At 50.0% G+C, this 17,912-nt stretch overlaps 1 protein-coding gene across 1 annotated transcript; it reads right to left on the bottom strand.

The window, feature by feature from the left end:
• Positions 1–1,174: 1,174 nt before the first annotated feature.
• Positions 1,175–11,894, bottom strand: LOC122915368 (uncharacterized protein C20orf203). The gene is given in 6 exon segments (XM_044262187.1): positions 1,175–1,291; positions 1,293–1,403; positions 1,405–1,446; positions 1,448–1,508; positions 11,533–11,605; positions 11,879–11,894. Coding segments are annotated over 6 exon segments (420 nt in total).
• Between the last annotated feature and the right edge of the window lie 6,018 nt (positions 11,895–17,912).

Here is a 17,912-nt window from a genome sequence, read left to right as displayed (position 1 = left end):
GGAAGGAAAACTCTAAGAAGCAGGGAGGTGGCCGTACTTAACTCACCAAGTCCCTCAGACCTGGCAATAAACAGTGATCAGTAAAGGGAGGGCCAATGATTACGGAGGACTCCCTCTGCCATGCACTGTTCCGAGTGTAGTAAACGTTGTAATCATTTAATCCTCAGGACAGCCCACGATGTAGCTACTAATTATGGGGAACCTGAGGCACGGCACAGTTTGGTGGCAGGCCGAGGCCGCACAGGTCGTTAGCGCCCGAGACGATGGGCTCTGGGGCTGCCCTCCGTACCAGAATGAACGCAAGTCCTTCTGTGTCCTCAGTCCGCATCAGAGCAGGGGGCCCAGCGCCCTTCTGTGGGCAGGACACTGAGGCCCCAGGGCAGCTGATTTGCCTGAAGCCCCAGGATGGACTGGGGCACGGGGCAGGGATGGAACCTGAGCCTGCTGCCTCCAGCTGGCGGCCCTGGGGTTGTGACTCTCCCAGTTCCACTCCCAGGGCCACCATCGATGGGCTCCGCCCTGCTGCAGGGAAACAGAGGCGGATGGTTCGTGGGCCCTTTCCTGCACCCCCCAACTTCCCAGAGGGGCGCTGAGATCCCCCATCACCTCCCTTTGCCCATAGCCTTAGCCGGGGCCTCCAGGATCTGACCCCGGGAGAGGCGGGGCGGAGGACGGGCCCTCTCCATCCTAGAGGAGGCCGCCTTCTCAGGGGGATAGCTGGGCTCTGGGGCAGGGAGGGGAAGGAAGAAGTGGTCATCCCTGCCTGGATGGGGGTGTGGGGAGGAGTGGAGCAATGGGGAGGGTTATTGGGCTTTTCCCAACACCCTGGGACCAGCCGGAGAGGGGTCTGGACCTCCCAAAGGGAAAAGCCACTCTGGAGCCCTTGGACGGGACCAAGGCCGGCCGCCCCCATCCAGCCTGGGTTCCGCCCAGCGCCAGCCTGGCTCAGACTCGAAGCCCTAATAATGTTTGCTGGATGCTTTGAATACAAGCGTCAGTGCCCAGAATCTCCTTGAGGTTTCAGCCAGGCGTGCCCGCCCCATCCCCCCTTCTGGGGAGCAGCATAAGTATGGGGGGGGGCGTGTGACAGGGGACACCATGAGGTGGTGGCAGCCTCCGTGAGAGAGGCAGGCTGCTCCACCCAGAGCTGGGGGTAGGGGCGCCTTGTGTGCGGCTAATTAAACAGTGACTGTGATGAATCGGGGAGAGGCTGCTGCTTGCTAATTAAAGGTGCCGGCGGCTTGCCTGGCAAGGGAGGAAGGCAGGAGCAGCTCTGGAACCATGTCAAGAGGCCAGGCCGGCAAGGACAGCACCAGCTCTGGGCATCCCTTCCATCCTCGGGCCCTCCCAGCAGGGCCCCATGGCCCCCTCCCCACTTCCCTATCTCTCCTACCCACCTTGCCAGAGCTTGGGGCCTCAGACTTCCCCCTCCCCACCAGCCCAAATTGCGCTCCCGATAAGGGCCCAGGCGTTGGGGAGGAGGAGCCTGCTGGTGCCCAAGGTCTGGGCTGGTAGGAGAGCATCCTTCTGAGCCTCTGAGGTTCACTTCCTTTTGCCCCGCTCCCAAGAACCCCGAGTTGGGTGAATGAGCTCCATCAAGACGGGAGGTGGGCTGGTGTGAACGAGGCCCCACGATGACTTCTGGAATGACAGATTCTGGGCCTCACCCAGTTTCCCTGTTGTAACACACCTGACGTTAGCCGGGGTCCTGCTCTACCCCCCATGCCCCGCCGGTGTGTGAGAGAGAGAAAGACAGAGGTGGAGAAACTATGTTCCTTTCTGGTCTCAGCACACAAATCTAGAAAAGGAAGACGGGAAGCAAGGATGTCTGGTCCTCAGAGTTCCTAGATAGTAGACAATAAGATCTCCGACTGCCTGCCCCTGCCGGGCATCTGGTCAGGGCAGGGCGTGGATCGGTGGCTAAGAGCACCCCCGCCCCGGAGCCAGAGCTCCCAGTCCCATCCCCAGCACTTGCCAGCTGTGTGGCCTTGGGCACAGTAGCTAATTGCTCTGGAGCCTTGGGCTCCCCGTCTACAAAGCTGAGGATGGCAATGCTGCTACTCAAAGGGTCGCTGAAGGGACCAAGAGAAAAAATCCAGGTGAGGCACTTAGCACAATGTCTGGTCCACAGAACAGGCCCAGAAATGCCAGCCATTATTATGTAAAAACTCGGGGGACTCCGGTAGGTGTGGCCCAGTGCCCACCTCTTCCAGGTGACCTCCTTATTGACAGCACAGCTGAGTCGTCTCAGAACAATTCTACCGGACACAGCAAGAGCATGTCACCCTTCCATCAGGGCTCTCGTGTTCTCTCTGACCCCTATAACCTTCTGAGGAAAGTAGAAGAGTCGAGAAGCAAACACAACGGGTGCTCAGAAAGCTAAGTGACCCGCCCCCCAAGTCAAACAGCTCAGCGAGGGCCAGAGACGGCCTGGTCCCTTGAGTGGGAGGAGAAGATGGGCTCAGGGTTCCCATGGCAACATCTGTTGAGCTTCTAGTGGATGCCAAGTCCTGAACCAGACAGGGACCTAAGAGAACTGGACACTCACTCTTGCCTTCCAGAAGACCCAGTCTGGAAGGAGGGAAAACACACCAATAAGGGGAATGCAAGGCAAAGGTGGCAGGCATCCAAGCGGGAGCTCCAGTGCCCTCCATGCAAGGGGCTGAGAGCCGCTGCTTTGACGTGGAACTCCATTTGAACGCTAAGGTTGCTTTCTTTTGGGAGGGTAACGTCAGCATTGGGGGAGCCTGGAGAGGACTGATAGGGCCCCTCTGGTGCTCCCAGGAGAAGCCTTCACAAAGGCATAGATACTCAGCTCTGGGAAGTGCCTATGGTACCTGCTTCTGAGGTTTGGGGTCTGTCACTTGAGTTATCTGGGAGTCCCAGATGATGTGGTTTCAGACACTACAGTGTCCAGGACCCACAGCAAGAATCCATCCATACCCTAAAGGGGGCCTCTCTACTGCCATGCAATGCAGTAGGGAAAGGATGCAGTGCCTATAAGGGGCCCAGGGACAGTAGAAATCTTTCCAGGCTGAGAAACTCAAGGCCATTGGCCATGATGTTGGACACCTGGACCTTAGGCAGCCATCCCAAAGCAGGCAAGAATGAGCGCAAGGTCACTGGCCTTGGAGATGATGTTTCCATCTTCCCTCCTCAGAGATCAGGACTCAGCCAGAGAAACGGGACAAAGGGCCCCAGGCAGGTCTAGCCACAAGGAAACCCAAGCAAGCAAAGCTAGCAGTTCCTTAAAAACATAACCTGCCTCAGCCTCCCCAGGGCTCCCGGCGCCCTAGCTGGGCCAAATGCTGGTCTGCTGCGCCCTCTGGTGGCCACATGGGGGCAGTGGCAGAGGCAGCAGCGGGTTTAAGGGTGGGTGGTCAGACTTGGAGAGGTCAGAGTGGACCACCTCAACCACTGCACAGATAGGAAAACCAAGGCCTGGGGGCTGTGGGGGAGGGAGTAACTTGCCCAAGGTCATGCGAGTAACTTTCCCAAGTCAGTAGCCAAGCCCAGAACAGAACCTAGACCTCCTTCTTCACCAATGGCTGCTTCACTAGTGGCCTCACCAGTGGCTGCTCTTGCTGGGACTCCCCTTCCCATCAGGGGAGGAAACACTGAGGGTTCAGGAGGCGCACTCCTCAGTGACCATGGACAACTGGATGGTAGGCAGCTGAGCCTATGATAGGGTACACAGCACTTCCCCTATCTGGCTTTGGGTTCCTCACCTCCAAAACCTGGAGCTACTGGCAAGAGCCATGGGGACTGGGGGGGCCCTCTCATACACTGCTAATAGTGAAGCTATAAGCAGCCAACTTTTCAGGAAATCCTAAAATGAGCCTTACAGTGAGTATTGGGTATCATACTAACTGTGAAAGACGATGCTTTCCTGAGATCAGGAACCAGAAAATGATGTCCACTCTTGCTACTTCTTTTTTTTTTTTTTAATATTTTATTTATTTATTTGACAGAGAGAGACACAGCAAGAGAGGGAACACAAGCAGGGGGACTAGGAGAGGGAAAGGAGGCTTCTTGCTGAGCGGGAAGCCCGATGCAAGGGGGCCTGATCCCAGGACGCTGGGATCATGACCTGAGCCGAAGGCAGATACTCAAGGACTGAGCCACCAGGCACCCCCACTCTTGCCATTTCTATTCAACATTGTGCTGGAAGTTCCAGCCAGGGCACTCAGGGGAAAATAAAAGCATCCAGATTGCAAAGGAAGAAGCAAAACTATAGCTTCAGATGGCATGATCTTGTAAATAGAAAATCCTAAAGAATCTACACATAAAAAGTTAAAACTAATAAATGAGTTCAGCAAGGATGCAGGATACAAAATGAATATACAAAAGTCAATTGTTTCTCTGTGCACTTGGCAATGAACACTTCAAAAATGTAATTAAGAAACTAATTTCATTTACACCGCAAAGAGGATAAAACACAAATAATTTAACAAAAGAAGTATACAATTTATACTCTAAAAATTACAAAATATTGTTGAAAGAAATTAAAGAAGACCTAAATACATGGATAAACATCTCATATTCACAGATCTGAAGACCCAGTACTGTTAAGATAGCAAGACTCCCAAAATCAATCTTCAGATTCAACCCCATCCCCCTCAAAATTCCAACTTGCTTCTTTGCAGAAATTGACAAGCTGATCTTAAAATTCTTATGGAAATTCAAGTGACCCCAAACACCCAAAACAATACTGAGAAAAAGAAGAACATTGTTGGAGGGCCCAGAGGAAGTTTTCTACAAAGTTACAGTAATTAAAACAGTGTGGTACTGGCACAGAGATAGATGCATAGATTAATGGAATGGAATCAGAGTCCAAAAATAAACCCTCACGCTTACAGACAATTGATCTTCAACAAGAGTGCCCAGATAATTCAGTGGGGAAAAGACAAGCTTTCCAACAAATGGTGCTGGGGTAATTAGATACCCACATGTAAAAAAGAGTCTGGGCACCTTCCTTACAACACCCCACACAAAAATTAACTCGAAACTGATCTTTGACTCAAATATACGCATTAAAACTATAAAACCCTTAAAACAAAGCACAGGCCTAAATCTTCATGACCTAGGATCAGCCAATAAGAAGACACAAAAGCACAGAAAAAAAAAAACAGGTAAACTGGATATCATCAAAATAACAAATTCTGGGCTACAAAGGACATTGTTAAGGAAGTGAAAAGACAGTGTGCCTGGCTGACTCAGTTGGTAAAGCATGTGACTCAATCTCAGTGTTGTCAGTTTGAGCCCCATGTTGGGTGTAGAGAGTACTTAAAATAAGATCTTTTTAGAAAGAAAGAAAGGAAGGGAGGGAGGGAGGAAAGGAAGAAAGAAGGAAGGAAGGAAGGAAGGAAGGAAGGAAGAATGAAAGTGAAAGAACATAGAGGGGTGCCTGGGTGGCTCAGTGGGTTAAAGCCTCTGCCTTCAGTTCAGGTCATGATCCCAGGGTCCTGGGATAGAGCCCTGCATGGGGCTCTCTGCTCAGAGGGAAGCCTGCTTCCTCCTCTCTCTCTGCCTGCCTCTCTGCCTACTTGTGATCCGTCTGTCAAATAAATAAATAAAATCTTTATTAAAAAAAAAAGAAAGAACACAGAATGGAAGAAAATATTTGCAAACCATGTATCTGATAAGGAACTGTAACCAAAATATATAAATAATTCTTTTGGGGTGTCTGGGTGGCCCAGTTAAGCATCTGTCTTCAGCTCAGGTCATGATCCCAGGGTCCTGCTCCCTGCTCAGCGGGAAGCCTGCTCCTCCCTCTCCCACTCCCCTTGCTTGTGTTCCCTCCCTTGCTGTGTCTCTCTCTGTCAAATAAATAAATAAATAAAATGATCTAAAAAAAAAAAAGAATTCTTTTAATGATTAAAGAAAATTACCCAATTTAAAAATGGGCAAATAGGAATAAACATTGATCCAAAGGAGATAATACAAATGGTCCATAAGCTCATGAAAAGATGCCGAAGATCACTAGCCATCAGGGAATTGCAAAGCAAAACTAGGAGTTGCTACTTTGCACACACTAGGTTTGCTATCCTCAAAAAGACAGTGTTGGCAAGGATGTGGAGAAGTCAGAACCGTCCCACACTACTGGTAGGAAGGTAAATGCTGGAGCCACCTTGAAAAACAGTCTGGGAGTTTCTCAAAAGATTAAATAGAATTACCATGTGACCCAGCAGTTTCAAACCTGGGAGGCAGAGATCCAAGACAAATTAAAATATACGTTTACCCCAAAATTTACATGTATGTTCACAGACGCATTGTTCATAATAGCTAAGAAAGTAGAAACAACCCAACTGCCCATCGACTGATGAACGGATAAATAAAATGTGGTCTATCCACACACAGAAATATTATTCAGCAATAAAAAGGAATTAAATACTGGGGTGCCTCGGTGGCTCAGTTAAGCATCTGCCTTCGGTTCAGGTCATGATCTCAGGGTCCGGGATTGAGTCCCAAATCCTCTGGCTCCTTGCTCAGCCAGAGTCTGCTTCTCCCTCGCCCCCCACAGGGGCTTGTGCTTTCTCTCACGATCTCTCTCTCTCTCAAATAAATAAAATCTTCAAAAAACAAACAAACTCAGAATTAAATACTGAAAAGACCACGGACTATATTCAGAAATTATATGTGTTTATATTTGTGAATTATATGTGAATATTATATATTCAGAAATTATACTATATTCACACATTATATGATTTCATTGATATGAAAAGTCCATAATGGGCAAAGCTCTACAAACAGAAAGCAGACTCTTTTATAGCAGTGGCTGCCTAGAGCTAGGAGGAGGTGACTAGGGAGAGATGGGGGGGGCGGAGTTCTTTATAGGATGCTATTGGATGTGGTGATGATCGCACAATGCTGACTATACTAGAAACTAATGAATTGTGTGCTTTAAATGAGTGAATTGTATGGCAAGCGAGTCAAATCTCAATAAAATTGTTTTTAAAAAATGGGGTGCCTGGGGGGCTCAATTAGTTAAGTGTCTGCCTGTGGCTTAGGGCCTTATCTCAGGGTTCCTGGGATTAAGGACCACACACCCCCTTGTCTGGCTCCCTGCTCAGTGGGAAGTCTGCTTCTCCTCTCCCTCTGCCACTCCCCACTATTCCCCTCTTCATGTTCTTTCTCTCTCTCAAATAAATAAGATTTTTAAGAGTAAATAAGTAGGAGCACCTGGGTGGCTCAGTGGGTTAAGCCTCTGCCTTCAGCTCAGGTCGTGATCTCAGGGTCCTGGGATTCTCTCTGCTCAGCAGGGAACCTGCTTTCTCCTCTCTTTCTGCCTGCCTCTCTGCCTATTTCTGACCTCTGCCTGTCAAATAAATATTAAAAAAAAGAATAAATAAAGTAATTAATTAATTTTATTTTGTTTTGTTTTATTTTTAAAGAATTTATTTATTTATTTGACAGACAGAGATCCCACAGGCAGGCGGGGGTGGGGGATGCAGACTCCCTGCTGAGCAGAGAGCCCGATGTGGGATCCCAGGACTCTGGGATCATGACCTGAGCCGAAGGCAGAGGCTTTAACCCACTGAGACACCCAGGCGCCCCATAATTAATTAATTTTAAAAAACACTATTCTTGGGGCACCTGGGTGGCTCAGTGGGTTAAAGCCTCTGCCTTCGGCTCAGGTCATGATCCCAGAGTCCTGGGATCGAGCCCTGCATGGGGCTATCTGCTCGGCAGGGAGCCTGCTTCCTCCTCTCTCTCTGCCTGCTTCTCTGCCTACTTGTGATCTCTATCAAATAAATAAATAAAATCTTTTTTAAAAAAAATTAAAAAAATTTTTAAAATAAAATAAAAAACACTATTCTTTGGACCCATGACTCTAATTCTAGAAATTACTTCTAGGAATTACTCAAGTGCATAAAAACTTATGTATAAAGATTTCCATCACAGTATTGTTCATAACAGCAAAAGTGTGAGAGTAACCCCAAAGGGTCCACCAGTAGGGGAACCAGTCAATTACGTTCAACCTTGGCATGGAACCATGGAATCATTAAAAAAAAGATTAAAAACAAGAGTCACATTTACTAACATGGACAAGGTCTATGATATACTTCCAAGTTAAAAAAAAAAAAAGTTTAAAAAATAAAACTATAGGGGCACCTGGGTGGCTCAGTAGGTTGAGCGTTGGCCTTTGGCTCAGGTCATGATCCCAGGGTCCTTGCTCAGCAGGGAGCCTGCTTCTCCCTCTCCCTCAAACTGCTGCTCCCCCTGCTTATGCTCTCTCTCTTTCTCTGTCAAATAAATAAAAAATCTTTTTTAAAAAATCAATGAAATTTTAAAAAAATCTATAGATTAAAAGGGTCTTAAAAGACAGATTTTTTTTAGATAAAATTATAGTATCTAGGGATTCACACTGGGTGATAAGTGATGACCTTTAAAGTCATGATAACAGTGGGGTGTCTGGCTGGGCTCAGTTGGTGGACTGTGAGTCTTGATCTCTGGGTCGTGAGCTCAAACCCCATGTTGGGCATAGAGCTTACTTTAAAAAAAGAAAAAAAAAGGAGGAGGGCACCTGGCTGGCTCAGTCAGTAGAGTATGTGACTCTTGATCTCAGGGTCATGAGTTCAAGCCCCATGTTGGGAGAAGAGATTATTTAAAAAAGAAAAAAGTCAGGAGCACAGTAACTTTTTGTGGGGAGGTCAGGGAAGGGGGGCGTACCGCGGGTTAGGGTGGTTGGCAGAGTTCTTCACTGGGCAGTGGTTCCAACTGAACGATTATTTATTATGGGGTTTCTGTGTCATATTTTGTAACAAAATAGTTAAAAATCAAGTATACTCATTTCAAGTTTTAAAGCAAGCATCATAAGATTCAATTCTTGTAAAAACAATCGATATCCATATGTATATATGCACAAAAACTTCTGGAAGTTTGGGATTTGGGGTGTTCTTAATTTACGTATTTCTGAATTTTTCCAATTTTTTTTCTGCAGTGAACAAGAAATACTTTCATAGCTAGAAAAACACAATAAAGCTGTGTGTCTGTTTTGGGGCAACCCCTTGGAGCTCTGCCATTGTGTGGGCAGGACAGTGGACCTGGGGCACGGGGAGATGACACAGAGGCACGTTCAGGACAAGCCCAAGTGTCATCGTCTGCTTGGCCTCCCCAGGGCTTAGCCGAATCCCCAAGGCCCAGCCTCCACCACAGCTTCCTGGAGACTCAGCCATCCCCCCCACCCCCACCCCCCCACCACCACCACTCTGTGCTCCAGACACTGGGATTGCAGTTCTGGCCTGGCAAACCTAAGGCAGGTCACTGTGCTCCCATCCACACCAGCCTCCTATGGCAGGCCAGAGGGAGAAGCCCTGGGCAAGGAGCAGGGTCTCATCTGGCTGGCTTTGCTACTAGCAGCACAGAACCCCATGATAACGAGCTAATGAGTGCTTTCTGTATGCTGACCACTTGTGCTAGGTGGGTTCCGTGGTTGGCTTATGAAACCATCCCAATGATCTGAAGCCATGGGTGCGATCATCTTTATAGCACAGATGGGCCAACTGAGGTCCAGGGAGCCCAGGTGACTGTGCCCAGGTGCTGGGAAGCCCAGGTGCCTGGAGCCTTCACAGCAGCTGAGGCTAGACTTGGCATGCGTAGCCACAGGGGTTCTCCCAGGAATACAGGAGGGTGGCTGCCCGCATTCTGTGGAGGAGGACTCTGAGGCTGAGACAGGGAAGTCACCTGTCTGTGTCCCACAGTGACTATGTGGGAGGGCCAGATGCAGAGCCAGAGATGCTCAGCAGCAACAGCTGGTGGCCCCTCCCCCAGCTGCAAGAGTCCACAGGCATGCACCCCACCCCCCCGCCATTTCCCCCGCCCCCAAGGCCACGGACTGGCTCCTAGTCAAGTTAGTAGTTACTGTACTGCAACCTTGGGAGCGTGCCCAGCAGCAGTGAAAGGGCGGTGTTTCACTTGTTCCTCTCATCAAACCTGTAAGTCTTCTCCCCCTTCTAAAGCCTGGAGACTGGAGATCTAGAGAGCTGAGTGGCAAGCCAAGAGGACCCTGGGGGCCTGCCCTGCACGGGCCAGGGCAGTCAGGTGGGAAAGCTCTCCTGGCAGCACCGTCAGCTTCCCTTCCCACCCCAGGGGCGTCAGGAGAGCAGCGGGTCTGCCTCCCAGCAAAGCCCCGCCCGCACCCCCCACCCCGCCCGCCAGCTACAGCGTGTGTCTTCCCAGCACGGAAAAGGACAGTGAATGACAGAGCCAAGGGCAAAATGCCAGGGACAGCTGCTGGGGTCTCAGGGGATCTGTAACACTCCGCGGCCCCCTCAGGTAGCCCCAGTCCAAGATTAGCCCAGGCCCCTCCAATAGTCAGGTGGTCGCAATGTCGGGGAGTTCATCACAGATACAGGGCCGCACCACCAGCAATGTAAGCGGCTGCTTTTTGGGTACCCACCACCTGCCAGGCATCGGTTAGGCTATGCAAACTGGCATGACCCTCACAAAGCCCTTTCAATGCATCATATCTGCCTCATTTTACCGAAGAGGCAATGGGGCTCAGAGAGGTGGAGTGACTTGCCCAAAGTCACACAGCCAGAGGTTCCTGGTGGCCAACTTCAACCAAGGAAGGACAGAGGAAGGGATCATCTGGGACCCTTCAGAGGGAGGGTAAGGACCTACTATGGAGAGGAGGTGGGGAGAAGGGAGGGCCTGCCTCCTGAGCTCTGTCTTCGGGCATAACTTATTCATCAATCTTTTTTTTTTAAGATTTTATTTATTCACTTGACAGCGATCACAAGTAGGCAGAGAGGCACACAGAGAGCAGGCTCCCCGCAGAGCAGAGAGCCCGACGCGGGGCTTGATCCCAGGACTCTGGGACCATGACCCAAGCCAAAGGCAGAGGCTTTAACTCACTGAGCCACCCAGGCACCCCGTATTCATCAATCATTTATGATCTGCTTATGCATTCATGGACCCTCTCCACATGCCAGTGTCTTGCTGGGCACTGAGAACTCAGGCAAACCAGTCCCATTTGTGCTCTCACAGAGCTCTTGGCCGAGCAGAACAGAAAGGGAAACTGAGGCAGGAATAGGCCATCACTTGCCAGGGTGTACTAGTATTTGCTAAGGGCATACTGTGGGTCAGACCCAGGGCTGGATGCTGAGGGCAGCACGTAATGAGAAGCACAAGGCTCCTGCCCTCCTGGAGCCTAGATTCTAGTGGTTTCCAGCCCTAGCCCTCCAGGAACCCTGCCTGCATCCCCCTTCAGCCCTGAACACAAAGGGAAATTTCTCCAGGGGTTCTTCAAGGTCCTACTTAGGCCTGGTTCTGGGCTGCTGAACAGGGATCCAGAACGGGGAGGGAAACCCAACTAGTCCCTTCCCTAGGAATTAAATCAAGGCCCTGGGCAGGCCAGAGCTGTTCGGAGGGGTCTGGACAACTGGAAAGTCAACAGGGGCCACCCATTCAGGGTGTAGCCACCAACTCCTGGGGGTGGGGGCACAACAACTCTCACCAAGTGGAAGGCCACTTGCCCAAAGGCGACCCAGGCCTCACCACACCTTTGTCCCTCTGGCTCCCTACCGACAGTCCCAGCTCAGAGGTAGCATTTTGGCGATTGGGTCCAGCACCTCTGACATTAGGTCCATTTCACAGCCTGGGAAAGGGAGAAATGGGGCAGTGGAAGGATGGCCCAAGATCACCCCAGCTTATGCACAGGCAAAATGGGAACCAGGGATGGTCGGTCCTCTCCACCAGCTCACACGCCAGGCTCACATGCATAAGGAGAGGCACGTTTACAGCCCACAGAGGGAAGCTCCTTTCCTAAGCAACCTCCAACTTGGTTTTGTTTTTGAGTTTGTGTTTTCAGATGTCACCTGAGCTGTGAAATTGATGGGCCCCCTCTCAGTGTGAATGGCAGAGAGGGTACCTTGGAACTGCTCCATCTCAGTAGCCAAAAACCTGGATTTATATTTTTAAGTGGAATTTTAAATGTTTGGGGTGTTTTCTTTTTCTTTTTCTTTTTTTTAAGATTTTATTTATTTATTTGACAGACAGAGATTACAAGTAGGCAGAGAAGCAGTCAGAGAGAGGAGGAAGCAGGCTCCCTGCTGGGCAGAGAGCCCCATGTGGGGCTTGATCCCAGGACCCTGGGATCATGACCTGAGCTGAAGGCAGAGGCTTTAACCCACTGAGCCACCCAGGGGCCCTGGGGTATTTTCTGAGACAGAGAGTGAAAGCATGAGAGAGTGCACGTGTGGGGTGGAGGGAAGGGGGGCAGAGGGAGAGAGAAAATCTTAAGCAGGTTCCACACCTAGCATGGAGCCCAGTGTGGGACTCGATCTCACGACCCTGAGATCACGGCCTGAGCAGAAACCAAGAGTCAGACACTCAACGGACAGAGCCACCCAGTTACCACTAAGAGGAATTTTTTAAACTGCCAAATCCCCTTGGTTTAAAAAAAAAAAGAGTCAAACTAGGTAGGAAAATGAAAAAAAAAATAGGAGAATAGCTAAATAAATTATTAAGACAATATTATAAAGCCATTAAGTAACTTTAAAGGAAATGTTAACACTGTGAGAAAATATTCACCATATAATGTCGGGGGAGGGGGGAGCCGGCTCTAGAGAATATTACAATTAAAATATATACTTATATGCATATGTATGATCCACATAGAAGAACATTACTGGAGAGAAATACAACAAAATAGCAATGACAGTTATCTCTGGGCAGTGAGATGACAGATGACTTTCATTTTCTCCTTTGCACCTTTTTGTAGTTTCCAAATTTTACCGTGAGTATGAGTTGCTTTTATCATTAGACATAAAAGAGAAAGGCAGGGGAGGGGTTGCCCTTGCCCAGGTTCATTCCCTCCACCTCCGCCCACCCTCCACACAGAGCTGGGTAGCCTCTGGGCTCTGTCCTCACTGACCAGTCCAGCACTGACCAGAGCTGCGGGACCCTGGCCAGGCCACCGGAACTGAGTACAGCCGGCACAGAGGTTGTGGGATTCACCGGCCATCTCTGCCTGTGGAGGAATCGGCAAGGGGACACTGCCCTGCCCGGGCCCTTCAGAAGGGTCAATGGCAGGTTGTAAATTTCCTGGCCAGGGACACTGGGATTTGATGCTCTCAGGGGCTGAGAATCAGAACATTCATTATCTGCTGCATGAGAGAAGTCATCTTCTTTGTTCTTTGCATTTCTTTCAGAGCTGCTGAGTGCAGCAGGAAGGCTGGAGGAGCGCTGACCTGTGTCACCCTCCCCCCGTGGCCTTAGGCTGGCTCTCGGCTTCCCCACGTGGGACTGGAACACCAGACCCAACGGGTCTCCCTGGGCTTCTGACCTCCAGGCTTGGGTTTCTTCTAACCTGTGGGGTGAAGCCCGGGGGTGCTGGCCTGCATTCACCCTCCCAGGTGACTGTGCTCTAGGAACTACCTCCTGTGTTGCCCCCTCCAGCCTCGCCCTATTCTCACCCAAAGGAGCTGGACTAAAGCAGAGTTTCCAGAGAGGGACCTCCCTGCTCACTGGGGCTGTGGATTTGGGCAGGTTCCAAGAATGGTGCCCTCACTTCCTTCCAGCTGAGATCCTAGCCTCCCCCTCCCTGTTCTGGAAGCTTCCGCCCTTCTCCTGGGCTATTTTAGCAATCAGGTCACCCGTTGGCTCACTCTGAGCCTGCGGTCAATTAAAACCCACAGGCCCTTTTGACAGAAATGGTGGTATCTCTTCCTCTTCCAGATGCTGCTCAAGTCAGGTTCCTCAGGGTGAAAACAGCGTGAGGTGATGGCTGGGTGATCCTCCCGGAGCAGGGGGCCCTGGCTCAGGAGCTAAAGCCATGCATTGTTTCCATCGCCACTGTGGCCAGGGTCTTGCAAAGGTGGCTGACAGCACGAAGGGGGAGCTGGTCACAAGGACCTTCGGATGACCCGAATACCTACATGGCCTGTGCTGTACCCCGCTGATGCTGGACAGAGAGCTCTCCCTCCTCTGGTCCTCACAGGCTCTGGGCAGGGAGCCAGTCCCCACTTAGAGGGGAACTGTGTGACCTCCGAAGGTCATCATGTGGTTAGCAGCCAGGCTGTGAGGGACTCTGGGGTGCCCCAGCAAAGCTCAAATCCACATCGGCTGCTCTGGCACTTCCCGAGGGCCTGGCACATAGCCACTGACCCAGGCTGCCAAATGAGTTCTTTTTCTTTTTTTTCTTTTTTTTTTATTTTTATTTTTTTTAATTCATTTGAGAGAGTAAGAGAGAGAGCATGAGCAGGGGGAGAGGCAGAGGGAGAGGGAGAAGTAGGCTCCCCACTGAGCCAGGAGCCCCATGTGGGGCCCCAGAACCCAGAGATCATGACCTGAGCCAAAGGGAGGCGCTCAACTATCTGAGCCACCCAACTGAGTTCTTGTGATGAAGCCTGGGGAGGCTCCATGCCCCTGGTTCCCAAAACCCCACACAAGACCCAAAGCCCCAAAACCCTCTATTACAGCCACCTGTGCTCTGCTCAGAGCCTCTGAGGATGCTGATCGCCTGCTCCAGCTACATGCTCCAGCTCGCCCCCTCCCACGGCTCCAGGCTGACGAACATGGTGGGGGCCAACTCCCATCCATCCCTCCCCCGAGACATGTGACCCACCACAGGCTCTTCCTGGCCAGCCCAGAGTCGGATGCCAGACCAAGAGCCCTGGGGGACCTGGGGAAGAAAGACAGCAAACATGAAGAAGACTGCAGTTGTAGGGGGCCACAGAGAGCAGCGGGATACATGGGCCCTGCCTGCCTGAGGCTGGGAAGGGCTGGAGGCCAGCGGGGGTCTGCCGCAGGAATTACACGTAAGCCATGCATGGAATTGACAATTTTCAAGTAGTCACAATAAAAAAGTGAAAAGATAGAAGTGAGGGGTGCCTGGGTGGCTCAGAGGGTTAAGCCTCTGTCTTCATCTCAGGTCATGCATGGTCTCAGGGTCCTGGGATTGAGCCCACATGGGGCCCTCTGCTCAGCAGGGAGCCTGCTTCATCCCCTCTCTGCCTGCCCCTCTGCCTACTTGTGATCTCTTGCTCTGTGTCAAATAAATAAACAAGCTCTTTTTTAAAAAAGTGAAATTAATGTTAATAATGTATTTTAGTTACTCCAGATTATAAAAAATATTATCATTTCTACATATAATCCATATAAAATTATTTGGACTACTGCTTTGAGAGTCAGTGTATATTTTATTTCTTTCTTTTTGTTTTTTTTTTAAGATTTTATTTATTTATTTGACAGAGAGAGATCACAAGCAGGCAGAGAGGCAGGCAGAGAGAGAGAAGGAAGCAGGCTCCCGGCTGAGCAGAGAGCCTGATGTGGGGCTCCATCCCAGGACCCTGCGATCATGACCTGAGCCGAAGGCAGCGGCTTAACCCACTGAGCCACCCAGGCGCCCCATTTTATTTCATTTTTAAAAAAGATTTTATTTACTTATTTGAGAGAAAGAGCACAAGCAGGAGGAGGGGCAGGGAGATGGAGGGGCTCAGAGTGCAGAGCCGGATGTGACATAGAGCTTGATAGTGGGGCTTGATCCCAGGACCCTGAGATCATGACCTGAGCTGAAGTCAAGTGCTCAACTGACTGAGCTACCCAGGTGCCCTGCCAGTGCATATTTTATATGGACAAGCAACATCTCAATTTGGACTGGCCACATTTCAAGAGCTCAGCAGCCCCATGTGGCCAGTGGCCACTGGCAGGGACAGCACAGCTGGGCTACAGGGTGCTGGGTAGAGGGGAAGTGGGAGATGAAGTCAGAGAGGTGGACAGGGGTCACGCTGGGTTTAATTCTGAGAGCTCTGAGAAGCCACGGGAGGGCTTGAAGCAGGGGTGCCATGAGATCCGTTGCTGTCTTTAGAGGCTGACTCTGGCCACATAGAAGGCTCCAGAGTGGATGAGACTGGTGCCCAGAAAGATGCACAGGTCAGGGCCACAGGTGGCCTGTGCCTTGGTGTGGACAGCCACAGGGAGGTTCAGGGAGAAGAGGCCATGGAGAGGCCGCGAGACAGGAAGACAGGTCTTGCCATCTGCTTTTTTTTCTCTCTGCCAAAATTCTTCCCCAGTAACCTTGTCTCAACAGTTGCCTCCCTTCCAGGAAGAGATATGCATGGTTGCTGCTTAACATAAGCCTGAAGAAGCTCAACCAGAAACCTTCTGCCGACCGCCCAGACTCCAAATGGCTGCCGCTTTCTGCATCTCATAGAATCTCTCAAGAAGAGATATAGGAGCTCAGTATCATACAGTAATTAGGCGGTCTCTGGGGCTGGCCAGCTTGGGTTCGAATCCCTGCTGCTCTCCAATTAGCTGTGTGACCTTGGTTTAGTTACTTGACCCCTCTGGGCTTCTGTTTCCTCATCACACATTGGCTGTGTAAATATCTCTATCCCCAGGGGCGACCAGGAGGGGATAATGGGTCTACACCCTACAACAGAGCTTTGAGCACTGTCCTACATGTAGGAAGCACTCATTACATGTCATCCTGTTATTATTCTTGTCATTAACAGATGAGACAACTAAGGCACAGGGACAGGAGGGGACCTGTTCAACATCACATCTAATCTAAGGCAGGGCAGGAAGCAGAATCTAAATGTTCTACTCTCTGGTTCTTCAGGCTGACCCACAATTGAAATCGCCAGTGATCCCTTCCTTTGGACACTTGCCATGTCCTCTCCACATGGCAGATGCAATGCTGGCAGCTTGGGGGGCGGGGGTGGGGGGACACTGAGATGGTTCAAGCCTCATCTCTACAAAATTGAGTCTTTCCCATTCGGAAAAAGCTCTTTCTCAACCAGTCTGGCCCACAGGGGAAGAAAACGTTATTCAATACAGGCAGAGCCACAGGTCAACTACAGCAGAGTCAAAACAGTGCTGGCCTAAGAACTGGGGGAGCCCCTCCCTGTCCTGCCTACCTTGCTCTGTGATGTGAGCAGAGGGCTTTACTTCTCTGATCTCAGCACCCCTGGCTGCACAGAAGCAAACAAATGTTAACTGAGCACCTACTCTGTAAAACCAACTTCAACGTGAGGAAAAGGAAACAACTGTCAGTCAGACTGGGATGTGGCCTCCAAGGACATGGGCCTACAGCCCAGGTTTTCTGGAATATTCTAGACTGACCCATTCATCTCATAAGAACTATATGCACACTGGATCACACATCCTAAGTTATAAACTATAATTGGACATTATAACAAATTATGAAAGTCTGGTTCACAAGATTTCACAGACCAGTAACATTTCTAAAGAAACGCTGGGAACCTGCAAAGGATTGAACATTTGTTATTCTGCCAAGGAAGGCCCTAAAACCAAATAACAAATGGTGCTGGGAAAGCCAGATATTCACATGCAAAAGAATGAAACTGGGCCCTTATGTTACCACACACAAAAATCATCTCAACATGGGTCACCTGAGTGGTTCAGTCTGCTTAGTGTCCAACCCTTGATTTCAGCTCAGGTCATGATCTCAGGGTTCTGCGGCTGAGCCCTGCATCAGGCTCCCCACTGAGCATGGAGCCTGCTTAAGATTCTCTCTCCCCCTCTCCTTCCGCCCCTCCCTCTGGCTGCTCTCTCTCTCTAAAATAAAAATAAAGATAAATCCAACTCAACATGGATTGAAGACTTAAATGTAGCCCCTGAAACTATAAACTCCTAGAAGAACATATAAGAGAAAAGCTTCATAACACTGGTGTTGGCAATGATTTCCTGGATATGACACCAAAAGTACAGACAACAAAAGCAAAAATAGACAAGTGGGACTGAATCGAACTAAAAAGTTTCTGCCAGACAAAAGAAACAGTCAACTGGTGGCAGTAGCTGGTTTAGTTGGTAGAGTATATGACTCCTGATCTCAGGGTCATGAGTTCAAACCCCATGCTGGATATAAATCCTATTTTTAAAATTTTTTTTTAAAAAAAGAAAGAAACAATCAACAAAATTAAAGATGACTTACCGAATGA

The sequence above is a fragment of the Neovison vison genome, chromosome 8 (assembly GCF_020171115.1).
Source record: "Neovison vison isolate M4711 chromosome 8, ASM_NN_V1, whole genome shotgun sequence".
Classification (NCBI taxonomy): Eukaryota; Metazoa; Chordata; class Mammalia; order Carnivora; family Mustelidae; genus Neogale; species Neogale vison.
This window is presented reverse-complemented; position numbering and strand designations above follow the sequence as displayed.